Genomic DNA, 27,694 nt, shown 5'->3' on the forward strand with positions numbered 1-27,694 from the left:
TTATATGAAAATAATGATAGCGTATTCTGAGGTCATGTATCAGTTGGGTCAACTTGGGTCGGTCTATTTATATCAACGAACATTAACTAGGTAGGTGCGCTAGGTACTTTCGTACGTACTTCTCTAATGAGAGTACGCTCAAGGTGGACTAGTTATGTTTAAACATTCTATAAAATTATAAAGTAACAGTTATAAAAAGTTTATTCGGTATTTTTATTTACATTTTCAACTAGAATATAAACTATCCCTAGGTTCAACAACAAGATGGAAGCCGTCAGCGGGCCGCAGTATAAACGCTATCGGGTGCAGGCGTTGCGACCGCGGCGTCTTGTCGCCCGGCCGCACTCGGAAACCGCTCAGGATCCGCACCAGAAACACTTTCGCAGCCAGCACTGCGAAACGGGACCCTGGGGAAAGACAATTATGTTGTTTTTATTTAGGTACTGAAGTTGTTTAATCTTGTCTACTTAACTTACCAATAAGTATAATGTATACCAGACATCGTTTACCTACCTAAGCGATTAAGTTATTGAAACTAGCAAAGAGCTGAAGAAAACAAAACAATGACGATCGAAATAAATAACGGTAAACAAGCTCAGTATCGGAAAGTGCAGAAAGCCATTAGTTCGATGCCCGGAGTGCGTCTGGGCATTTGTGCGAGAGGTCACATGACTCATGAGTCTGAAAGGTTTAAAGGGCGTAAATAACACCCGTGAATAAAGAAACGATAAATACCTACAAAAATACGGCTTATAAGCTGACGAGATAGCTTATAAGCCGTATTTTTGTAGGTATTTATCATAATGCTTTGATTATAATCAAAGCTCGTCTTCAACTCGATCAATCCGCAGATGTCTGTCTGTCATTAAGTATTCTCTCTATTCCCAGTTCTGTAACGGCCGCCATTTCCGTAATGTATCTTTATTTACGATAATGTGTAAGTACATAGAGCGCGGACTCGAGTTAACAACGACGGATGTTATAGATACTTATAGAAAAGCGCGCTTACCAATACAATGCCGAGGGCCGTTTCCGAACGGCATGTAAGTGTAGGGGACTATCTCTGACTTCCTCTCCGGGGAGAAGCGTTCGGGATCGCACTGGTCGGGGTTCGGCCAGTAGGCCTCGTCGCGGTGGATGGAGTAGATAGGTAGCCACACGTGGATGCCGGCTTCTGCCTGTAAATACACGGACATAAGTGGTTTATAGTAACTAGTTAAGCCGAAATGGGTTGTCTCATCCTCATGACATCATTCTGAATGTGCTGGTGACTCATATAAGTGAGTAAATAGAAATTAAACTATAAAAAAAGAGCCCTGAATTTGACGTGTCTACACGTCTGGCACGTCGTGATGTTACCTTGAGGACGTCTATAGACGTCGTGTCCACGAATGTGTTAACAAAGTTTCTACGGAATAGCAAAATTTTATTTAGCGAATTTTTCAAAAGTTGTGTACATAAATCAAAAGTTACTTGTCATCGTGGTAGGGATTGGCTAGTCAGATTAGCATCAATAGCTGATTGTGATTGATATCCTTCCACCCAAAGGTTGTCTGGAAGAAATCGCTTTAAGCGATAAGACCGCCATTTGTACATATGTGTTAGATTAAGTTTTGTAATGTTGTCCATATTTTTGTGTACAAATAAAGAATATGTTATGTTATGATTGTGGTTAACCACATTAGTGTTTTGAACTCACAGTCAATTCATGCTTGCTCCCTGGAGCCGTGGGTCCAAAGCAGTGGCGGATTTACCTATAGGCCAAAAAGGCCAGTGCCTAGGGCGGCAGATTGAGAGGGGCGGCAAATTTGGCAAATAAGTAGTTTTTTATAATTAATTATACGTGTATCATCTGTACCATCCATGTATAAATTACTATTATAAAATACGAAAACGATTAATAAACGCCTTAAAAATTATTAAAACCGGATCATGGATCATTACAGTCATACAATACATTGCCTTTCAAGAGTAGGGGGGCTGAACAAATGAACCGATTTCAATTTAGTTTTTTTAAATCACATGTGTTCTACGGGAGAGTATTCTTAGACAATAAGATTGCTGAAAATCGATTTTTAAAAGTTAAGGTGCAGGATTTTTGCCGATTTCTTCCAAACGCAGCCATAATTTGAACCGTGGAACCATTCACCTTGATGGCCACTTAATCTTCTACCTCGCTTGGGTTGACTCAGGGCGCTAGGACCGACTGTGTAAAAACGTAAAATTAGTAAAAGAGTGCAAATATCCGGATTTTTGAATTTTCGAAATTACCCACACATCGGTAATTAAGAAATTAGTTAAGTTACTTAACTGATTGTTTTTTCATACAAAAGATTGTCGTTTTTGTTCACTACATTCGGAGTTTAAAAACCCTAGCTTATTTTTTTTTGTATTTTCCGGAATAAGCGAACCAGGGTAATTCCGAATTTTGGAACATTTTACTATGAAATTCTGTGGATCGGGTAATTCCGAATTATAAATATCATATAAATGTGTTTAAGTACTTCTAGGCAGTTCTAGGCAATATTGCGAAAAAAGTTTTTGCGAGGTTATAGCTGATCGAAAAATACATATGATCCTTTTGCTTAAATTATCTAAATCACTCATTTTAAATGTTTTTCGGAACAACCCGCATTCTTTTGGAATTACCCTCGTGCAAAGAAAAAAATATGAGCTTTTGAAACTAAAATATTTACGAATTCCGTGGGTATTTAGAGAAGTCTGTTAAACAGAGTTTTAGGTAGTATATTAAAGTATACAAAGCGCCCTTACATGAATCAAAATTACCCAACCAGTCCTCATAAATTGACAAAATACGAACATGTATCCAACTCACCCAAAAACCTTTCGGAATAACCCACCTGCACCTTACAGATGTTTTAAGCTTTAAAGTCTTTTTACGGGTTTTTTATTTGCCTGTCAAATTAAACTTTTTAGGTTAACATTAAACTCTTTAGTAGATAATGCTTGCAAAAATAGTCTAATTAAATGACAGAAATATGATTAAGTTCACAATCGTACTATAATAACGGAATTAAACTAACGTATTGAATTTCAAAAGTCAGTAGGGGCGGCAAAATATTAATGGCCTACGGGCGGCAAATTTGTAAATCCGCCACTGGTCCAAAGTTGTAAGGAGCCACGGACCTACGGTCAGCTGACCCCACTAGCGGCCACAGACGTAGCACCTCTGAAAATTTTAGGAAAACCCGGTTAAAAGACAACACATAGGAAATAATAGTAAGAAATTGTAATTGTATTGCGGCGGTACTAGCAACAGCAGGGCACTATTATCCCTGTAGATAATCGGTACTGTATAGCGATAAACATGATTGGTGAAACGTTTTTATATAGCGATAAACACAGCGATGTGATTGGTGAAACGTGCAAAGTGAGTTTGTCTACGTCGATAATGATGCCGTACAATAATTTTATTTTATCACAACTAAAGAATATAGGCTAGGTATATTATAATTTTCTAAGTTATGCGTAAATCAAGTTACGTACCAACCACAATGATGTTAACGTAAATTGGCCTTTCGCTGCATTAACCAACACCATTCCAAAACCCAAATCCAGTTAACTGGCCTAATGAAAACCCTTTTATATAAGGGGTGCTCTGAAATTACGTTATTACAGTGACCGCGGGGTTAAGTTCACAGTAGGCACTTTCCTATTTCATATTTATTTTTAAAATACTTACACTGTCTGCAATATTGAAGTAGGTATACATTTAACAGCGCATCATCAGAATATTAAATTACCAACTAAGTAAAAACGTGCATTTTGTTTTATTTATTCCTCGCGAGTTTATTATATTTTTTATGAATCGGATAAGGTAAAAATTATTTAAATTATGATTTTACATTATGTTACGCAGATGATCAGTTCATGATGGTTCTTGCATTAATTGCACGCAAGAAAGTACCTAACGAATTTTTGATAAACCTAAGGGGCACGAGCAGTCGAGCATCCTCCAAGAGGGTTGCATAATATAATATGCACAGGCGGGTTGGGGATAAAGCTTAACATCATTCATCATCATCACGACCCATCACGGGTCTCCTTCCAATGAAGGAAGGGTTTTAGGCCTAGTCCACCATGCTGGCCAAGTGCGGGCTGAGAGAGTTGTCGGTACTTAACATCATGCTTAGATAAATTTACTCCCCCATCCATCAATTCTCACTCACCATTAACGCACATATCCAGATACTGCAACCCCTGGACCGCTTCATACAGATCGCCGCTTTTATCAGCCTCATCAATTTCGGCCAACAGCCGGCGCTGGACCTCCGGATTGACCGCCATTTCGTACAGGAAGTAGTTAATCAAGTTGGCAGTCGTGTCGAAGCCGGCCACGTAGAATAATACCGCCTGAGCGACCAAGTCGTCGTCGGAGAATTCTGGAAAGTTCCAAAGATTGGCGGTTGGAGTGACGAGCGTATTTTTCATTTTGGTGGTTGGTGAAAGTTAGTTTAATCATTTAGTATTTAGTGCATTGGTGTGCTCAATAATAACAAATTACCTACCTATGTAACTACAATTAGCAAAAGAGATATGAATGTGTTACCCCTCCCCCCCTTTAATTTATCATCCAAAATAATATACCTACCTATGTAAGTAACTAATGTATGAGTATCCTTATTTGCATCTATTTTCCACCTATGAGTATTAATAAGGTCAAACGGTTTGCGCTGTGGGTCGGTTCCCAACAAACATTTTACCCTCAGTTACAGCTATTTTTATAACTTTAACCTGTATAACTGTGTTATAATTATCTCAGTTCTAACATAAAGCGATAAAGATGATTTAACAAATGAAATTAGTGTTAACAGCAGGTTTAAGTGTTAAAATGGTATTAGTCAAAGCAATTATAATTAAGATGTTATAGGTTTAAACTGTTTCTAGAACCTAAAGCTATATAAGAGTGCTCACTGACACCTGTTAACACTTATGGTTGTTAAGTGGTTTCCTTTAATACCCATATAAATCTTTAGGTGTCATATTGAATTTAGGCTGCAGGAATTGGTTATAAAAAGATTTTGTCAAGAGTGCAGTAAGACAAGATTCTTACAGTGTTGGAAAACTCAACAATGCAGTTTTAATCTTTAAGGTTAACTTAACTTACGCTTATTGCGTTAGGCAAGTAGACTGTAAAAGTAACGGTGTTAAGCAAGACTGTGCGGATCGACTAAGACTGCATAATACCCTTGGCTAAGGGTGTTCTATTTCAAAAAGTGTAATAGATGACTTAGGTGAGTCTATATGTCTTAAATGTAAGTTCGCCATTTGCATAGACGACCTAACCTATAAATTGCTGGGATAAACAATAATTTGCTTTAAAATACTTACTTATTTATGTGAATTTTGTCATTCCAGTCATGCCAATCGATTTATGAAACTAATGGACATACAGCAAGGATACAAAAAAATACAAAATTGAGTCGTCTATTTTATATTTACTTATGTTTCATTTGAAATCCTTAATAAATTCGGAGCGCATTAAAATTGAGGTGGGAAATATGGTATACATTACAGTAAAATTACAAGGGCATATTATTTTCAATTCACAAAACATGTTAAGTCAAGTAAATATATTATATTTACTGTTATTTAGTAATGATCAATACTGTCACTCTAATACTGTCGCGTATGATTGCTGTTGACACTATTATTTTCAAAGACATACAACTTGTATGGTAAAAGTGTATTCGAAAAACGGTAACATACTCACTTAACCCTTTTTTACCAAACAAATAAGAGTTAGGGAGTCAAATAACCATTCTAAAACTACAACTATACCGGTAAAAGTTCTAGCTGAGAGGGATTAAACCCTCTTCTATAGTAACTTTAGCACTTCAATGACACCGTACTACAGGCTTTCTATAACTTAAACACTTCAATGACACCGTTTTACAGACTTTCTAAAGCCTTTACTCTCAAAATCGTGGGCCTCTTTCGTGGTTATAAGTGAGTTAGAGCACTCTCCTACACTCTTATACAGCTATGTCTTAACACTTTAATTTTCGAATGGAACCATTATACAAGTTATATGAGAGTTTTTTTAACGCTACGATGTTAGTTGGGTTATTAGGTATATTTGTTTTACTGTACCGAACTGCTTATATGAAATCCAATACAATGTTAAAGATAGGTTTCCATCCAATATAAAATACTTATTTATGAGCTTTAAAGCAACAACAAATAAATATCTAAGTACACTTGTTAACTGTAGCATTTGTCGTAAAAAACGACCATTATTTTGGAGATAAAAATGAAAAGCATTATATAAATTAGGGAAGAAAAAAGCAGGTAATCACTTTTAGTCCAATTTGTCGAATCCTCATTGTTATTCGGGTCCTCTTGCTTATCCTTCAGTTTTCCTGAAAAACAGAATAAAGAAACGTTTTGACGAAAATTATAATAGGGATTTTGTTTATTTTTCTTAGGTACACGACTTAATTAGTTTTTAATTGAATCTGAGAACTGGGCAAAAATAGGTTCCAGGAAAGGTAAGTAAGTACTTCATTAATAAAATAGGTAGGTAAGTACATTTTATTTTGAATGTAGCGAATTAAAATGTCTACTTTGAATACACATACATAAATATGTATACTGCGAATTACGAACCTACCATGAACCTACGTAATTGTATAATAATTTATGCAATAAGTAATACAGAAGTGATTTCCATTGTATTCATCCATCAATCCTTTCAGTCCTCTCCTATCTCTTAGTATTTTTTTCTCATTTCATTAGTTTCTCTATGAAAACCGGTGATCGTTCAACCAGCCTCTACCATAATCAGCCCGCTAGTAAGTCCTTGGTTTAACCATACTAATGATTATTCAGTGGTTCTACCAACCTTGAGCGGCGTCGACCAGGGTCTGTATGAAGTCAGGTCGGGGTTGCGACTGCTGCTCCCGACGCGACTTGAGCGCTGACTTGAACAGCTGAGCGAACTTGTCAGCGTCAGACGTCGAGATTATCTTCACGCCGAGCAGCTGAGAAGTTAACCAAATTTTAATATACAGGGTGATGCAAAGGTGATATAGCAAGGCGAAAGGAGCAAAGGAGATTATGCCGGGAGGAGGACATTCTCAACATCTTTTGTTTGAATTTTGGAAAATCGCGGACAAAAACTCACTTCTCCAGAGCTTCTCCATATATTATTACAAAAGTCACAATACGTGACCAATAAAGTTTGAAAGGAGTTTGTTTCTGTGTTGATATTATATTATTATTATTTATTTTGAATACTATCACCATAGACTAAGTGCCAATTTCACCATTCCCGGTTATCTAACCGACAGGGATTGATTTATAAATTAAACGTCATCTCCATATAAAATTCATGACAGATGTGTCAAAAGTTAACCACTACTCCCTGGTTATGCTCTAACCGAGAATGGTGAAATTGGCACTAATAATAACAGACGCCATCTTCACCGTAAAAAGGTTTTCTGCGAAAAAGCTTTGCGCTTCCAAGTAATAAAAATCTGTCTCTTTTTATTTTAATTTCGCTACTAACAGAAATTTCCAGAAAACAACTCATACCTTCATAACCCTCGGAAAGTTTTCATATCCGAAGAACTTCATGACCTGGGTAGTGTGCTGTACCACGGCGGTCTGGCCGAGCCTGAAGATGCAGTTGGTGGGGTCTTGCAGGGAATCCACTGCGAAGCCGAATGCACACGACGCTATCACGTCGTTCACGTATGCTGTCACTATCTGGCAGTGGGGAAGATATGAGTTGGAGTGAGATAGATAAGCGTAGTTAGGTCTATTGGAATCATCAGCCTATGAATGACTATTAGTATTCTCTGTCTATATCTTTCCCCTTCTTAGCGTATTGTTGAGAAACACTAGATTATTGAAAGGACTAACAAGCCAGAATAGTTATCCAGGAAGCGCCGCAGCTCTGCTATAATAATCTATTATTCATTTCATGTCAGGAGGAGGCTACTCCCATTGGCCGTCTCCACATTTCGGTCTTCGTTATTTATAATTCTACGTAAAAACATCCTGTACTATATTATAGCACCAGTTTTATAGACTACTTTAGGGTCATTGAGACCCTGGACAATATTGACGGCAGACTGTATCCTATGTGGGATCCCCCTTTTAAAAGTATCTGGTTACAATAAAATCTATCTTTCAGGCTACTTTTCACAACACACCTTGTCAGTATCAATCTCCTTGCCAGTCTCCACATGGATCCTCAAGTAGTCCATGGTTGCGGCGGCACATTCTGCCATCAGCGGCGCCATGCTACGAGAGCGGGCAGCAGAAAACGCGGGAGAAAGGGACGCGCGCATTGACCGCCATTTTGAACCTGGGTAACGAATAAAATGAGAGTTGTGGTTGTAAATAAGTGGTAAGTAATGTACGGAAAATTATACGCAGATTACTGGTTTTACGCTTTTATTTTAATTAACAATATTTTATGTGGTTATATCAAAATCGCTAGTGGCGCCATTTACGTTTTTCCATCACCTCACCATAAAAGTACCAGTCATTATGAGTAATTTGTAATTTACCTTACGAAAATGATAATTCTATTGTGGAAATTTCATGGCATCGGACAACAATATGGGAGGATTAAAATTAACATGGTGATGGTGAGGTAATTATACTTATATCTACATATTTGTTATTCCATCCCTCTAAACAAAACAATTGCCATTTAAGCAATAAACTAGTTCATAAAACACCTACAAAAGGAAACAAACATAATTTAGCCGCACCAATTCCAACGGCAGAGGGGTCCACCGAATTCAAAATGCGCTAATTACGTACTTACGTAATTAATTTGACAGGAGGGTTATTCTAGAATAGAAATAAACGAACGATCGAGAAATGTCATGCAATCGGTTCGTTTAATATTAGGTACAAGTACAACGAGATAGAGTCGCAGCAGCGACGCCGTAGCGCGCCGAAACTTCGTTTGTCTTAAGCTAACACATTTCTTAAGTTAACACCACAGAAAATTAACAATTAACAATCCTTAAGCAGCGTCGCTCGCTTGTCAAATCTGACGTAACAATGGATCTGACTGATATAAAATTTAGCATGCGAGTGACACTGCTTATTGATTAAGTATTAATTATTATTTGGCGGTGGTGATATGGTGGTAGGTAGCCATGTAATTCTGGAAGAGGTCAGCTTTATTCGCCGCAGACTGTACCTCTCAGCATAATCAGGTTGCGTCCGAACAGCGGGTCGCAGTCCGGCGGGATGTGTACCCCGCGGTCGCAGAACGCGGCGAAGTCGCGCACCACGAGGCGGCGCACCAGCTCCGGGTCGCGCGGGATGAGGGTCGGCACGTGGTACTGGTATAACCCGAAGTATCTGAGGGCAGTTGCAGTTATAAGTTGGAATATCTGTGGGGTTACAATCGATAAGCAGCGTTGCTCGCTGTTAAGCCCCAATTTCTCCATAGTCGGTTATCTAAACGGATCAGGGATTGGTTCATCAATTATAAAATTCTTGACAGATGTGTCAAAAGTCAACCACTAATACCTGGTTATGCTCTAACCGACTATGGAGAAATTGGCACCTGACGTAACTTGTATGGATCTGTCAGATGTTTGACAAGCAAGCGCCGCTGCTAATTGCTAATGGGTCGGTGGTGGCATGGTAGATGTACGAGTAGTACACAACTTCAAGTAGCTTCTTTAGTACCTATTATAGTTAGGTATACAGTTTGAAAGTCACAAACCAAGATATGTCATTAGGTACTTGTCTAAGCTCACAAACCATCAATGATTTTATGAATGAATAGGAATTTCGTGAGTTTGACAAGGTATTAAAATACTAAGTTAAGATTATGTGATGTTGTATTTTACTTCGGTATAACGTAAGTAAATAACCTAATATTATCTGTTTATATTTTGTAAAGAGGATAATTATTAATAAAACGATTTACCTTTGATCCTTAAAAGCATTGTAACCTGCAGCAATGGCATCAACGAAATTTTCCCGCCCAAATGTGACAGCTGTCAGATTACCTAAAAATGGAAATGGCGGGAGTGTGCGAACACCTCTCGACGAAAAATACCGTAATCGCTGCCACGAGTAATAAAATAGACATGTCACAAATATCACAATAAACCACCACATTACGGCGGCACTTAGGTTTTAGCACTGGCTGGAAATACACTATAAATAAAAATAGAAACACATTCGATTTATTTTTTACTTTTTTCTAGATTTGTAAACTCTTTGGTCCGATATTAGTGCACATATTCGCACGATTTTCGGCAGATAACTAACCTCCTTCGCTCGTTGAGACTTCGAGAGTGAAACGGCTTGGAGAAAGTTATGTGGAGGCTGTTACCAAGTTATATCATAGTTTGTTTTGGAGTTGTATTGTTATGCAATGAGGTGCTCTGGTGCTCTCTATGCATAAGGCATATTATTATTAACTATAATAAGAACTAATTAATATTTTGAATGAAACCTAGGTAAGTAAGTACTTATCTAGTTGATGACTTGTTGTAAAGAAAAACAAATCATATTTCAAGGCAAAAATGATGATGGGCACCAATATATGGAAGCTGGGACCAGCACTAATAGAAATGAGTGATACGTCGTTGAAAAGGTATTTTTTTGCAGAATATGAATAACGGAAGCGCTAGTCTTGATTTACTGTCCAATTAGAATAATCGTACCTTGAAAGTTTTTATATTTTATTTCTGTAATTTTAATGTTTTTGTTAGTTTTTCACATTAATTTTTAATTTTTATAACAAAATGATCATATTTCATATAATATTGTATTTGTTTATTATCTCAGTTGAAAGTAATTTCTCCAATTTCAATAATACGTGTTTACGTGTGTTACGCCCTAACTGTCATCAGGAGAGAGAGTGCAATGCCATAGAAAAATACTACCTTCCGACGAATATATTTCAAAATAGACAACTTATACGGATTTGTCGCCATAATACTTTTTTGCTCACTTGAAAAGAGCTATCCAATGATGTCTCATCTTTATTGGACATAGGTCCCAAAACGCCCATTGTCATTTGTTTAAAATAACAAAGTTATAATACTGAAATATTTCGTATTTATAGTCTAAATATTATGTGACGTCAGTCTTTTGAACAGTATGTAGGTACGAACAGTAATAGAAGGAATAACATCACTGCCCCCCATCCCCCACTAAACTACCCTATTCAGTCAGTCAAAGCGCTGTATTTCATAAAGTTCCGTTTAAATTGGTATAGGTCAGATGCAGGTGTAAAACTAAAAAAAAAAAAACACGCACTCACGCCTTGTACTAATGTACTTCCTTGCGGGGTAGGCAGAGGTGCATTGCTGCACCAACTTTTCGCCAACTTTTCGTTAAAATAACCCATAAAAAGCGTAAATAAACCTAATTAATCGTAGAAACTAATTATCTATCTCGATTTACTAAAGCTCGTGTGGCCGCACGCTCGATTGCCTTTGAAAAGAGGCAGAACTAGAAACTTTTAGCTCAATCCATTGGAAATAGTTAAAAGGTTTTCAAACCAAATATTTCAGTCGAACAGACTCATTAGATTTTAAACTAATAAAGTCAGGGCTCAAGGTCTTGCCCTACGAGTGAGGATGAGGACCTCACACAGGGTCCAGACAATGACAATTAAAAAGCTTTAACTGGGAACACAATAATCGAATAAACTTTTGGGTAAAAGTTAGATAGAGAAAATACCTATAGAAGTTATGCTATGAGTACTTAGACTTACTCATAACATACCTAACTTGGTAAGTTCTCAAAGTTGTACCGTTGCTATAATTGTATAATCTAATCCAAAATGTAAAGCTATGTAGTCATGAAGTACTTCTATAATCATAAATAAACTTTAATCCTACTTAGTGCACCAGTCTTTGCCTATAAAACCCCTATTATGCAAGTACATAAAGGGATGGATTAAGTATATAATTAAGTTCCTATGTGGTTTGTTAGTGTTGATCCTAGGACGGCTTGAGCTGAATACAATTGCATCCCTCGCGCGATAATAGTTTGCGACAACAACAAATAACGCACAGCAAACAGTGCCACCAAACAATTAAAACGGGCAAACACGAAAATCATTTGACGGGTCCATTGTTCGGGACAATAGGCCGTCAACAGTTCAACAGCCATTCGTCCGAAAACTGTAGGCATTGTACGAAGTGAGTGCCTAGATCTGCAAAAATTAAAAAGTTAGCTCTTCCACAATGTGACGTTGGTGGAAGTAGTCGAGACAATAGTTTCCCGCGCGCGGGAAGTTTGTTGTTCGAGTCCGCCGCTGCCGCGCCGTGGCGCTAGTGAGCTGGTGACGAGAACAATGCCGCCATTATGCCATTATTTAATGAGCTCCGCCGCATGCATCCTCCGTGCTGAAATGAGCTTCGTAGTTTTTTTTATAATGTAAAAGCTTGGATAATGCAAGTTGATGCATAACACTTCATAGGTATTGCTGAGAAAAACTAGGTTAGTTTTTCATTTTAAACCAATTTTTATAGTTATTTGTGCATTTTAAATTAATGGTAATGGTATGGGAGGTACATGTTGAATAAGTACACCTTATGAGGCATCTAGCTGTCTTTGTCGGCCGGCCTACAAACTAAATAAAGTAATAGCTCTCTGCAGAAAAACACGTGCATTTTGTAAATAATAATAACTAAGTGACTGACCCATTGACATATAGACACAATACAGTGTTCCATCTGGCGAGAAACACTGTAAATATGTCAGTCATGGTAAAATGTGACGGTGATAAGCTACTAGAGAGGGGTCAAGCTTGTTTGTCGCTGACTGTACCGTGTACAATGTACACAGGAAGCCTGTAAACTCGCTGAAAGATAATTAGCAAAAGCTGGACTTAAGCATTTCATGGCACTGGCAAAGTACACCTAAGAATTCTCAATTAAGCTTCAATTTCGCCATACTCGGTTTGATCGTAACCAAGGATTGGTTCATAATAATTATATGTCATCTTCATATTAAATTCTTGATGGATGTGTCAAAAGTACTCAAAAGTCTACCACTAATCCCTGGTTATGATCTATACAGAGTATGGCGAAAATGGGGCTAAATCAAATAAACTAGAGGTACTTATGTCCAAGTGTCTCGTGACAGTTAAGGAAGCTACTCGTCGTATAGAACCTGTGTTAGAACAAATTCCATGTGCTCTTCCCGTTCACCTTCAAGATTGAAACTATTCCGGATCCAATCACATGCTACAAAGTCTTGCCACAATGCCCGCGTGAAGTCCACAAAGTATCCCCTATTCACTCCCGGATAAGGGTTAGAATTGGTTAGTGGAGTCGTTGCATTTTGTCAGCAAATATTCGGGACATGGTTTAAAGTTCCCTTTGTAAACTTCGTGTGACGTTCCGGCACGGTCTTTAGATGGACTTTGTATTATTTTGTTAGTGTCGGTATTTTTTGGAACGGCACCCGAAATTTTCTCCAAAACGTTTGCCAAGCGTGGAGATTAGAGGAGGTCATAGATAAATTATAATAAAAAAATTGTTGAGACAAATAAATTCCTGAATTAGGTACCTGAGGCAGGCCTGTGTCACTCCGCGCATGGGCGGCGCAGGCGCCAGCCTGGCGCCTGCCCCATCGAGGGGGCGAATCTAGTCGGCTGCCGCAAGCGGAAGACGATACACGCGCGCGCTATTTGTTCCTATTTCGTACTAGTTTATAAATGTCGTATTTAGGTATTTATTAAAATTTATGAATAGAAAAATGGACATAAAAAGAAAAACCGGCCAAGTGCGAGTCGGGCTCGCGCACAAAGGGTTCCGTAGCAGCAAATATAATAATTAACCAAAATTACAGTTAAATCAACCTATCTCAAAAACTATAAGAGATACTTTGATCAAACCAAAAATCGTTGAAAGAGTTAATTAGCATGCATCACCTCTATTTTTTTTAGAATTTTATACCCCGTAGTTATAAAAATAGAGGGGGGGGGACATACTTTTTACGACTTTGAGAGCTGATATCTCAAAAACCGTTCACTTTAAGAAAAATGTTTTTCGGAAAACTTTATATCATTTTAAAAGACCTTTCCATTGATACCCCACACGGGTATTTACATCGAAAAAAAAAATTTCATCCCTCAGTTACATGTATGTACAATATCGAGAAGGAGATGAAAGCCCAAAACCTGACCACATCGACAACCCGGGATAGAATATCCTGGCGCCGAAGTACGAGGAGGCCCGACCCTAGCTGAACTGGGAAAAGGGCAGGAGAAAGAAGAAAGAAGAAGAAGTTACATGTATGGGGGGCCCCACCCCCAATTCTTTTTTTTACTATTTAGTGTCATATTTTTGTAGCGGTTCATACAACACATATTCCCATCAAATTTCATCACTGTAGTACTTATAGTTTCCGAGTAAATCGGCTGTGACAGACGGACAGACGGACAGACGGACAGACGGACATGACGAAACTATAAGGGTTCCGTTTTTGCCATTTTGGCTACGGAACCCTAAAAAAGCAGCAAAAAAATACTGTGCCGTATTTAATCGCTTAAATACGGATCGTGATCCATTTTTTTTTTTTAGATTACCAAAAGATGCTGACAGGTAAAACTAATCTAAGTATTTTATTGATTTCTTGTAATTCATTCAGTTAATGTTCCTTATTTGAAATGAAATTAATCCGAACTACAAACCCTTTTTTTCTCCATGTTGAACAAAGTCGATTCCAATTTTTTTTTCGTTAAAGTATTAAATTTACAGTCACAACTACCTTCAAAATGTATTAATGAATCGATTATAAAATGTGAGCTGAGTGGGATTCGTGCTCAACTACAAGGGCGTACCCAGGATTTCAGCTAGGGGGGGGCAGCTCATACCTGTTTCATTTTGCGCACAGTAGGTAACACGTTTTTTATTGGCAGGAACATTTACGTTTAATTTATTTTCTAGCCCTTTCGAACCTGAGTGCTTTTGTACATTTTTTTGCATTAATATTAAACTTATTTTGCCGCTTCGAACCGAAACGCATCATTTACTTGTGCATCTTGTTGTTAATGCCTATAAATAGTGGTTGATATTTGAAGTCAGTTTGCCTGTGACAGGCGACGAAAATTCCGGCGTACATTGATCGTGACACCGGGCGAGTTAAGAAATTAATGTAATTTTGCAGTTTTAGCTAATTTTCTTTAGATATTTTATGCTACATTGTTATATTACATTCTTATCGTTGTTGTAAGCATAGTAATGTGAGCAAAACACAATTATTCTATGATAATATTTGTTCGACAAAACACCTACGCACAAATGTGTAGTTCAGGTTCAAAATGAAATACGGCTCTCAGGATAATCGAGTTATCGATCAATATCCCTCTATATACCTTACTGGGTAACACATCATTCTACGAGCATTTTTGCTCTAGCAAAACACCACTCAAGCTAGCCAAGCATAAGGTGGGAGATCCTGTTCCTCTTCTGTGTTCTGGACACCAAAATAAAGGCAAGCCAGAGATGAGGAACAGGGGTCCTCCCTCTGAAATCTGATGTCCCTAAAGCCCAACAGCTGGCCAGAAGCTACCCTGCCCCTTTATGATTATCATTACTATTATTTTCAATAGGTATATACCGGAGGAGCGGTGGTAGCTCAGTGAGGAGCGGAGGTAGCTCAGTCGGGTAAGCGCCCGCTGCTCACGCCAGAGATGCGGGTGCGAATCCCGGCGCTGACATGTACCAAAGAGTTATTTGAATTTAAGTACAATGCATACCATCGCTCTTACGGTGAAGGAAAACATCGTAAGGAAACCTGCATATCTAGATTTAGCACATCTAGGTATGTGAACCCACCAACCCGCATTGGACCAGCGTGGTGGGAAATGGTACAATCCAAGCTTAGGAAGGCAGTTTAGACCTTGGGGATATGCACAACAAAAGTTCCACTCGATAGAGCCAGGTGCAGGAACTTAGAACAGAATAACTAATGATAGAGACTGAAACTGAAGATTTGAGCTAATAATGTTTTATTTTTATATTTCACCCCTTAAAGTTGTCATTTATGTGATGGAAGTCAAAACTATATCATTAGAATTAAAAAAAGTCAAAAAGCTAAGTTTTCTAAATTATATTTTTGTTTTTATGATATAGTTGCAATGATTGATTTAAGAAAGTGAAAAATTCATATTTTCTGTTTTTTATTTCAGTAAATTAAGCAGGTATACAAAGTCAAAGTCAAAGTAAATTTTTTTTATTCGTCGTAAAAATATAAAATTTTCTGATGAACGTCAATTTTTACAAATTACTCTCCGTTCGGATAAGGCGGGGCTCTTTCTGTCTAAGGAGAAGAACGGAGGCAAGAAACTCCTGAGCCATCTTTTAAAAAAAAAAACGATTCCTAATCGATATCCTAAATAAAATATCGTTACGCACAAATATGTGTTAGTGATGTTGAAACCCAGATAGTACGAATGTGCTACTATGACTTTTCCGCAGAGCTTTTCCGGGAAAACGGAAAACTTGTGTTTTTTTTCTTATTTTAGCCCTAGCAATTTTAGGCATATAAGGCGATCTTATGCAATTTTTTAAACATATAATAATAAAAAAAACTCTGGTTCGAGAGGGCTAGGGGGGGGCAGCTGCCCCCCCCTGCCCCTACCTGGGTACGCCCATGCTCAACTAAACTAAAACAGAACATCATGATCAATTTCATCTCAATATTATCACACATTATGAAGAAAAAAAATCATTTTTTGACTGAAGTAAATGTTTTAGGTAGAAATAGGTACCTATCTACCTCTTTCTTTTACTTTTACTTCAAATAATAGATCTATGAATAGGTCTTTAACTATGAAATTGCCGAAGCTTCAACTAGTCATTTCCAATAGAAAATAAGTTTGGAATAGCTTTGTATTCTAAATTCAAATTATTTTGTTTTAATATCATGACATTCTTTTTACAAACTCAGTTCGTTGCTTACTAAACATTGTAGTCTGTCGTGCTGAGGCAACCCTAAGGTGGCTTCTTTTTCAATGCGTATAACCACGTATAACTTATTATGCACCGTAGTCCAGTGAAATAAGGCGCATATTCCCTCAAAAATAAATTGGTAGGTAAGTAAATAAAAACGTGTGCGGCTGGAGCGCGATCTAAATTAGATCTTATTGCTTATGGGATGGAGTCATATTTCTTTGATAGCCATTGCGAAGATGGACTTCTGTACCTGGTACTAGTTATTATTCTGTGCCTGAGGTAGGTGTTATATTGGCTTTGTGGGAATTCTTTTGTACCCTATGTATCACTGCAATGATTAATAAATAAATAAATAAAAAAAAAGTACACGAAAGGAGTCTGAGAAAAGTATCAACTGTAGGGACCCATATCTTGCCTCTACCTCATATCTACGTCTGGCCCACCACACGCAGAAAACGACAGGCGTTTTTCTCACCGACACGCTAAGAAAGAAGTTCGTAATTCTTTGAAATTACCGAAATGCATTTTAAATGCAACTATTGAAGAGTTACTGCGCGACCTTTATTCGGATTATAACACATTTTTTACCACAAATTGTCTACCACCAGCCTAAAATTATATTTATTTAAAGAAAATACATAAAACGCTTTTCACAAAGTGGGCCCTGGATACGAGTAGTTTCACGTAAGCAGCAGTGGACGTGTTCGCCTACAATACGGTATCTGACGCTATTTCTTTAAAACATCTACTTTATAGCGACTATAAACAATATGCTATGTGGAGATGTGAGCTGAATGCTGCACTTTCATATAAAAATGGAAAATGTGTGCCGTTTTAGCATTCGCGCGAGTATCCGGGTTCTGCATTGTAGGTGGCAACCTATATTGTAGCTGAATATATTGTATGTAAGGATGCGGATAGATAGATAGAAGCCATCATCATTATCAGCTAGGCCATCACACAAGTGTATAATAATATGTCGGCCGGTTAGATGGGTTAAAACCAAAATTATCAGCTACCGTGCCACCATTGACACAGCAATCAACGATCCAGCCATATCATAGTATTATCCATTGCTTTAGAGCAGTGTTTTTCAACCTTTTTCATGATGCGACCCCCTTGGGAGGAAAAATTTTATCGCGACCCCCTTGACCCTTCGGTTTTTTTTATCGTTTAAGTAAGTATATACAGGGTTATTGGTAAGTAGACCTGATCCTTTCAGGAGGTGATAGAGGAAGGCATTTCCAGTCGATTGAACCCTATAATGCATTATCCGAAACCCAACCATCCCCAAGACATTCAATATCTTCATTTAAGTTTTTAACTTTTTTACTTTTGGCTTAAAAAAACTAGAAAGTATATTTTAATTACTTTCCTGTTTTACATATAAGTAAAACCCCAATAAACCAATCAAATTAAGCATTATTTGACTTAAATTAGACACAATACTTACCTCAAAATAGTTAAACATTTTTTTTAATATTCAAAACAAATAAGTTAAATTAAAAAAAGAATGTCACAACAGTTTTCTGCACTACAGCTTAAAAACATTGTGAACTTATGTTATTGTGTCTAATAAAATTTTAGTCGAATAATGCACATGTATTTGATTATTTTAATTAGTTTATTAAGGTGTCAATCATGCAAAACAACGAAAAAGTAATTGAAAAATGGGTAGTTTTTAAATTTTCGAGTTTAAGCTGAAAGTTTTGGCAAAAACTTAAATATTTAAATTAAACATCATAGAAATGGTCCAGTTTCAGATAATGATTGTATTATTGGGTAATATCCATAAATAACCCTACAGGGTGTATATGTGAATGTACAGTATTATTATTTATGGTATATATAAATTTTCTTTATTAATATTTTTTTTCTTAAGTACCCAGTTTTTTCGATTTTTGGCGACCCCCCTACAGAGGCTTCGCGACCCCCCGGGGGCTCGCGACCCACAGGTTGAAAAACACTGCTTTAGAGTGATGGTGGTCCGGAAGCTACAGTCCATATAATTACAATAGTCATGAAAATAAAGAGTGCGTTTTTTCAAAGACTACTTGTAATTTTCAGTGTTAAAATAAAACACCAATGGATCATTGATTTTTAACAGATTTATGCTTAAAGGAATGAATAGGTACATCGATTGAATAGATCCATTTCCGTTTTCATTACTTTGTTATTATTATTATACAGGTTGTTGCAAAAAGAGTATACTAAGCTGAAAGGGGGTCATTCTGAACATCTTTTGTTCTACGAGTTTTGGAAATTTGCTAATTTTGCAACACCCTGTAGATGCACTGTATATCTTGTAGTAACATAATGTTTTATGACAACCCCCATGTTTGTGAATTAAATAATTACAGTGTTTCACTGTAACCTTTTTGTTTAATTCAAACGATGAATATAAACAAGGCGAGTGGTTGTTTAAGTAAACTGGGAACTTTGGCCGTAGAGCCACACATTTAGTTAACGGTGTTGCCACACACTACCGAATTATTTTCCTTTAGGTAGATACGCTTGATCGAGTCAACACTATCATCACATAAAAATCATCCACTGCTCGACACACCTAGGCCGTAATCATAGGGTATGAGCAGCCTATGAGTAAGTAGGTCTGACACCATGCCTCGGCTATCATGAATAAACGAGAACGTACAAAAATTCGCACGAAAGTGCACGAATTTGGCCATAGGTCTATTATTATTATGAAATTATAAATACTATTTATATTTTTCTGTTTTTACTACAAATAAAGATTTTTATTGCATTGTATTAAATTCTTTATTGCACATGAAATTAAAGTGTGCAGACCCTCAGCTAACTTAAACAGGTGTGGGCAGACCCTCAGCTAACTTAAACTTGAGGTCGCTCAGAGGACTCAGAGCAACGCATTTAGTCAAGTCGGAACCTCAGAAGTCACGAATTATTGTACAAATGTTCCGGTACACTGCTGCCGTCGTATTGCTAAGATTTAAATAATTTACTTTTAAAGTATTTGTGTGTATTCCAAATATTATCGGAATTCAGCAAATTACAGCACTTACTGTCAGTTTCACATTTGTGAACTTCAAGTTAAGTAGAGTTTAATCAATTTAGCAATCTGCTTCTCTTTATATTAGTAAAATTCGCCCCCCTAAGGCTAAACCTAGAACTCTCCTTCAATGCAATTTTGGTGGCATGGTTCTGGAAAACCTTCGCAGTGATGCGCGGGCTGCAGCTTGGGACGAGGTATTTAATGCTGATACGGTGGATGAGAAGGTGTCAGTGTTTAATTCTCTTATCATCCAGCTGTATGACGTCCATGCGCCCGTCAGATCTGTCAGAATGAAGCATTTCCCGGCACCATGGTTGACTGACGAAATCAAGATCGTTATTAATCGGAAGGTTGCAGCAAAGTCCAAATTTAAATCTCGACCTACTGACCTTAATAGGGACAAATATACTGCGCTACGTAATCACTGCAATAAGGTGTGTAGGGACGCACAACGACGCCATATTCATGAATCAATTCAAAACGGTGATCCAGCCAAAGTCTGGAATTTCCTCAGGTCACTCGGAGTTGGTAAATCCCGCTCTCAAACTTTTCCTGCAGATCTAGACTTAAACCTTCTTAACCAACATTTTACATCGTCAGTAGCCATGGATAGTGCAACTAAACTTAGAACATTGAACAATCTTTCTACTATACCAACTCCTGACTTTTCCGAATTCAACTTTAGCCATTTTACTGATTGTGACATTGAGAGAAGTATACTTGCCATCACTACGAACGCTGTCGGTAGTGACAGCATAAGTCGGAACGTGGTACTCCCTATCCTGGACATAATCCTTCCCGTCATATCCCACATATTAAATTTTTCCATCTCCTCTAATACGTTCCCATCCTCTTGGAAAGACGCCCAAGTAACTCCTTTGCCCAAAAAATCCAACCCATCCTTTTCAGACTATCGCCCTATCTCCATACTTCCTTTCCTTTCCAAAGTCCTCGAACGTCTCGTCCATCACCAGCTGAACAGGTTCTTAGTGCAGAATAATCTCATGAATCCTTACCAATCTGGATTCCGCCCAGGACACAGCACGGTAACGGCATTAGTAAAAATCACGGACGACGTTCGCCAGGGTATGGAGAACGGAGAGCTGACTGTGCTGTCGCTACTTGACTTCAGCAATGCTTTCAACACAGTGGATTTCGATATCCTCTTGGGGGTATTACGTTCTCTTAATGTATCTCCAACGGTAATTGACTGGTTTCATAGTTACTTGCACGGACGCCGGCAGCGAATCCGTATTGAAGAGTCCTACTCTGTTTGGTGTAGTACTACGGCTGGTGTCCCGCAAGGTGGCGTGTTGTCTCCTCTTCTCTTCGCAATATTCATAAATAGTATATCCAACAACATCTCTTCTTCCTACCACCTTTATGCAGATGATCTACAAATTTATAACCATGCTCCAATTTCCGACCTCCCAGTTGCCATACATAAAACCAACACTGACTTGGATTATATACTGGCGTGGAGTCAAAATCACGGTTTGAAAGTCAATCCAACCAAAACACAAGTCATTATATTAGGCAGCCCCAGATTCAGCTCATTTGTTGACTACAATGCCCTCCCTCCAATAGTTTTTGATGGTGTCCACATACCTTGGAGTAAACAGGTGAAAAACTTAGGGGTCTACATGGACAATGCTATGACCTGGAAGACGCAGCTTGATGAGGTCAGTCGGAAGGTGTTCGCTTCTGCAGGGTCACTCCGCAGACTGCGAAATTTCTTGCCCACAGCCACCAAAATTGTGCTTTCTCAATCCCTACTTCTTCCTATTCTAGATTATGCCGACTCATGTTATCCCGATCTTACCGAAGAGCAACTTAACAAACTTGAGCGCCTCCAGAATGTCTGTATACGGTTTATATTTGGTTTACGCAAGTATGATCATGTTCCAGAGTATCGTGCTAAGCTCAAGTGGCTCCCCATTCGCCTTCGCCGGAATACTCACATTCTTTCACTTCTTTACTCAATACTGTTTAACCCAGCGTACCCCGATTATCTCAAAGAGCGATTTCACTTTCGACATGAATCCCACAGCCGGGGATTACGTTCTTCAGAGAACCTACGGCTGAATATTCCACCTCATACCACAAAATTCTTTAGTGACTCTTTCACTATACAAGCAATCACCCTATGGAACGATCTCCCACTTAGTATACGGAAAGCACCGTCATTGGCCTCATTCAAAAGGATGTTAAAAGACCATTTCCTCGGCTCTTGATTGAAGATCACTATATCCTCTTTAATATGCTTATTATTATATATAAGTAACATGGTATTATGATGCTAGGTATATAAATTATGTATGTAAATATATTGTAGGTAGTATGTTTTGGTATATTAAATATTTATGGTATATTCTTTATTCCTGCTACACTTTACCCTTTACATCTAAATATCCTTCCACCCAAAGGTTGTCTGGAAGAAATCGCTTTTAGCGATAAGACCGCCATTTGTACATATGTGTTAGATTAAGTTTTGTATTGTTGTCCATATTTTTGTGTGCAAATAAAGAATATCTTATCTTATCTTATCTTATATTCTCAGCAGTTATGGCACCAGCATGATTTTTTTTTAAATAAGAAGCAGTAACATTACGAATGTACTCAATTTACTTTTAAACCATATCGATTGAAAAACCCCGCTTTAAAGAATAGCCTAGATGTATAAATATACCTAGGTATGTAGAGCCATCGGATTGTTTCATAAAAAGGCCTATCATAACTACTGGAAGCGACCGATGAGTGATAAAGATTGATGGTAGGACGAAAAAGCTACCGTCAGCAGCGTTCGAAAACATAGCATCGTCGGTACCTTCAAAGTTTATTTGTTCCCAACAGGGGCGGTACCACGAGTGTCACTCTTTCCTATTACGTTCTGAAAGGGCTACTGAATTTACGTATTAAATCAAGCTAAGGAAAACGAGTCCCTTGAATAAGGGTCTCAGCACATATAAGCGTAACGTAAAGGGATCGCCTCTTTTTCTTCTGTCAACCAGTAGAACGCAAGTCCGCGAATGCCTGGTTGACAGGAGAAAAAAAAACGATCCCTTTACGTTACGCTTCCATGTGCTGAGACCCTAAATCAAGCCTACGAAATACGAGTCCCTTGAATAAAGCTGCGTAATGGGGACTACCGTTTTTTTGCTCACCAGTTGGCGCCACTGTCGGCTGAGGTTAAGAGGTACCATAGCTGTCAAACTTATCAAAAGAGACTGTATCAAATTGGCGCGAAATAAAGTTTTAAAATTTTGAATCTTATAAGCTTATTAATTATAAAATAACTATCATCACATCGAGTTACTATGCCGCAATGTAGTGTAGATCCGTTATGTTCGGAAAGAAAAGGAGGACTTATGTTAACAAGTGATATAACTGTTCTAAAACAGTGGCATGTGAAATAATTATTATCCGACAATCTCTTGTTTGTGAAAATCATTATAACCAATTTCAGAAAGAACATAATGTAAATAAGGATTAGGCATTTAATAAATACAATAAAAATAAAAGAATTACACACTGATTTAACTTTTATTTATCCTTTCCGTTTAAACACACTGCTATACAAAAAATATAACACATTAGTAATCCACACAATGAATGCTGGTTGAGTTGTTAGTTGAAACTAAATAATGGTAGTATAGTATACTAAGCCCCTGTTTCACAATGTCTGGTTAGGCGCTACCTGTCGGATAAAATACATGCTGTCACTGTCTAAAAAATTATAACAGAGAGTGACAGCATGTAGGTATTTTATCCGTCAGGTAGCCACTAACCAGACATTGTGAAACAGACCCTAAGTATTATATTATTTGTGGGGGTGTCAGTACCTGCACCTGGCTCACTCGAATGGAGCCTTTGTGCATATCGCCTTAAGGTCTAAACTCCACTCCTAAGCTTGGACCATTTCCTACCACGCTGGTCCTCTGCAGGTTGGTGGGTTCGAAAATCTAGATGTGCAGGTTTTATCACGATGTTTTAATTAACCGTAAGAGCGATGGTATACATTGTACATAAATTCCAAAGTACTCATTGGTGATAATATCTAGATCTGGAGTTTAATTTTTAGTGTTCACACTGCTATACAAAGTTTCTGAAGGCCACTCAACAGTACACTGAATCATTTTGTTGTATGATGCTGTCCTCTACGTTTCCAACCAAGTTACTGTTACGGTCATAGTCTTGGTATCTGTAAAAAGAAAAAACATAGCTGTTACCTAAGCAAACAAGCATACACTTCGTAAAAAATAAGTTTGTAAACAGTAAACAAACTAACCTCGAAATTAGCTGCTCTTTGAGACTGCTTATTTTTGCGCCTCTTTTCCTTAATTATTCAGCTTTCAACGACAAATAATCCATATTTGCGATAATTTCGCAAAAAGAGATCACTTTTCAACAGGGAAATGAACGAAAATATAATTTATCACGAAGCCCGCCAAACAAATTATATGAAAAGTAAAATGTCACTTGCTCTCAGTGCACACCAGCGCCCCTAGCGGCAAATTCACACGCGTTAGCCCCCATTTGACAGCAGCCGTGACTGCGCCTCGCGATATGATAATAATAAGTGAGGTGTTTGGTTGTTCGAGATTTTTATTACGGTAATCGTATGTTATGTCTTGCCTCGCCCGGGAAATCCCCATTTTTTCGGGGAAATAAATCAAAATATTTGTCTTTTGGTTCACAAAGGGTAGTAATAGTAAAGTGTTGGGAGTCATTTTCGTGATTGTTTAGATGAGAGGAAATGTCATTTGTTTTGAGAAAGTAAAGCGCGGCTTGAATGAGTTCAAAATGATCAAAATATAAAAGTTATTTATTCAGGATACGGGTTTGCTATCTATCTAATGCTTCGCCACCGCCACCGGTATTATTCAGTTAAATTATTAAGGTAGGTACGAATAGAAAATCGATACGAAAATAGACCAAAAGCTGCCCTGAATATCCTGTTGGTAGGTAAGCTAAAAGATAACTATTGGCATTATGCTTTGCTGTAAAGTCGAATTTGTTTGTAACCGGATGATGATTCCGTAATTAAAACTATGAGTACGATATATTTGTTAGTAATGAATACATTTACACAATATTTGCATTATATATCTCAAGGAATATATAATTATGTTAGTATTGAATACATTTACACACTATGCATTATTTCTCAAGGAAGCTGTTCACCGGATGCGTGGCTTGATCAGAAACCAAAACTATTCCGATGTGATGTGTTTCCTTGGGCCACTGCCTTACCACTTCTACCACCGAAAAAATGCAATCACCAACCCTAATCGGTGGAATGGGAGCAACTTAACACGCCCTTCCATGCTTAAGCGCTCTGCCACCAACCCTTACAAGGTACGGCAACCAATTAACTGTGAGATGCCTGGAGTTGAGTCTCCAACGAAGCTCTTACCTTAATCTACCCGCATAACCCTAAAAAACGAGTGCAGATTGCGGCCAACTGTCGCCACGGCTAACGAGTTTGCACGAACAGTAACGACTTTTTCATGGTCTTGATAACGGTTAAAAAAACGTTTTAAAAAGTTACTGTCAACGGACGAGAGTGTAGCCGGCACTAATATGTACCTATGCTGAGCTTGGACATGTAAGTAGAATATTTTAGATAATTAAATTAAGTAACTTTGAAACCTCCAAAGCTTAGGAAAAATGTAATTTATGAGCCGCTGTCTCGTTGCATTTAAAGAACACCGGTTGCGTGACAACTCTTGTTCGTTCGTGTTTTTTATTATAATGTAGAGTGACCCACTGACTGCCCCTGATGACCATGATGATGCGTAGCAACGCCATCGTTATCGGTGGGTTACTTCCGATATTTCCCACCGTTAAATAACTATTTATATGTATACTTACATAATATTTATGTAGATGGATGTATTGCCAACAGGCAGCTGACACAAGTAATCAGCGGATCCCAGCTCGTATGCGAATACGAATGATAAAATGCTTTTTGTGAAATAGTTTTGGCTCATCATTTGCATTTTGTTGCTCGATGGTTATTTGTTAAACGATAGGTTTCTATGTTTTTTGAATCGCATCATCGCTTAGTTACAGAGGTCAATGGTTGTCTCGGGTTCGAATTCTGAAGTTCGATGTGTTTGTGCATAACCATTACAACCAACTATTACTAAAGTAGGTACAACATTATGTAGAAAAGATAAAAAAATAACGAGACAAATATTCAAACCAACGAAGTACAATCCACCAAAGCTATTAGCGCTAATAGTTCCACAGCGAAACAAAAATAGAAGAGCAGCGAAAAAATCCGTTTAAGATCGTTTTTTACCGTTTTTTTACAACTTAATCACTCGTGTCGGTTTCCAAACAAATAAACGGTCGGAAACGAGGACATAAATCGGTTTTCGAACGGGAAATATGGCTTTGTCGAGCGAAATGTGTGGAGTGGACGACTGAGGCTCGCAGGGAAGGCGAGGGCCGGCTGACAGGTGGAGTTTTATTAGTCTGGCAACGGTTTGAAGGAAATAAAGGTAACTAGACTAGAGGTACGAGTGTTATGAATGTCAAGTGCTATGTAAAGACTGTAAAATAGAATCCTACCGTTATTTTTTATTTTTATTTTAAAACTTAGTCATTAATTTTTGTCACTATAGGTGGGAATGGGAACCTATTAATGGCATTTCCGTGTTTTGTAGAATTTTATATTTTTGTTACCATATAAGTTCACGCAAATGCTGTTGGTTCTCCATGAACAATATAAAAAATAAATACATAAATACTGATATATGTAGATACTTTTGAGGCAAAGCGATACTAAGTAGGTAGGCATTTTGTTAATAAATTGTTACGATCTCTATATCAACGGAGGATAAAAATATATCGACAAAACAGCTCACTCGATCCCACTTTATTGTTGTTCACGAAAAAATGGTCGAATTTCGGCCAATTAACGTAAGAGTGGTATTGATGGGAAACGGAGATGAAATATTAATTGCTTGTTGAGCTATTTGAACGGATCCGTTAGGTTCAATTTGAAACGCGGATTTTATAAAAAGTATACTGTTGATTTACAGCATTTATTGGCTCGCACGAATATCATCTACATATACCTATTACCTACTATGTTGTAATGGCTTAAGGGTCGTTTTAAATGATTAAATGAAAGGGTGTAATATTAATCGTGTGTTTTAAGTAGATTTTTTTAAATTTAAATGGATACACATAGCTTTACTTCCCTCCTGTGTAATTCTATGGATCAAACCACAAGAAAATGCTCATATCAAATACTTAGGTTTTAAAATATTTCTTAAGAAATGTGGGTAAGGCATGTTAGAGGATATCTTTGCCCAACAGGCTGCCAACTAGATAGATATAATCACTACACACAGAATATTAGTCTATGGATATAATATACATAATATTATAAGTAAAAAATACGCACAAAAACGCGATTTCAAACCACAGTTCTTTTTATATAATTTTCATAGATATTTCAAAAAATTCAGCACAGAACCACTGAACACAATTTCCATACACGACAAATAACAGAATTCCAAAAATAGAATTCAATAGCTGCAACATGGTACGGCCGCATCAGACCACTGGCGTGGATGCGTCCGGCGGCAGAGCCTTCTTATATCTACTGAGGTAGACGATATGGGCTGTTGAGTTTTGAAAATTGAAGTTGAATATACACTCTCGGGCAATGAAAAGGTTCCACTGAGAAAAGCACAAAATTCCTGATAAACGGAAAAGG

The 27,694-nt window shown here is 37.7% G+C and overlaps 1 protein-coding gene across 4 annotated transcripts; it reads right to left on the reverse strand.

The window, feature by feature from the left end:
- Positions 1–183: 183 nt before the first annotated feature.
- LOC119691560 (cytochrome P450 9e2) lies at positions 184–27,694 on the reverse strand. Of its 4 annotated transcripts, XM_048627096.1 has the most exons (11): positions 9,929–10,513; positions 9,188–9,351; positions 8,181–8,335; positions 7,558–7,731; positions 6,866–7,004; positions 6,321–6,383; positions 4,191–4,403; positions 3,130–3,190; positions 1,700–1,739; positions 1,010–1,178; positions 184–407 (listed from the first exon to the last, which is right to left on the reverse strand). In XM_048627096.1, exons 1-11 carry the CDS (start codon positions 10,120–10,122, stop codon positions 226–228), a joined length of 1,554 nt encoding a protein of 517 aa, XP_048483053.1. In that variant the 5' UTR covers positions 10,123–10,513; the 3' UTR covers positions 184–225. The 4 variants fall into 4 exon arrangements, with proteins under 4 accessions (XP_048483053.1, XP_048483051.1, XP_048483050.1 ...); XM_048627094.1 differs by lacking the exons at positions 1,700–1,739; positions 3,130–3,190; positions 9,929–10,513 and adding an exon at positions 25,834–27,694; XM_048627093.1 differs by lacking the exons at positions 1,700–1,739; positions 3,130–3,190 and having other exon boundaries at positions 9,929–10,509.

Source organism: Plutella xylostella, chromosome 17, assembly GCF_932276165.1.
Source record: "Plutella xylostella chromosome 17, ilPluXylo3.1, whole genome shotgun sequence".
NCBI lineage: Eukaryota > Metazoa > Arthropoda > Insecta > Lepidoptera > Plutellidae > Plutella > Plutella xylostella.

What these genes read in the sequence shown, in the direction of transcription:
- LOC119691560 (XM_048627096.1), bottom strand. Translation starts at nt 10,122, where the DNA reads ATGTGGTGGTTTATTGTGATATTTGTGACATGTCTATTTTATTACTCG. An exon ending in AGGAGATTGATACTGACAAG is followed by an intron (nt 7,732 to 8,180) that starts GTGTGTTGTGAA and finishes CCCCACTGCCAG; the next exon opens with ATAGTGACAGCATACGTGAA. An exon ending in TTCGACAAATTGGACTAAAA is followed by an intron (nt 4,404 to 6,320) that starts GTGATTACCTGC and finishes GGAACTTTCCAG; the next exon opens with AATTCTCCGACGACGACTTG.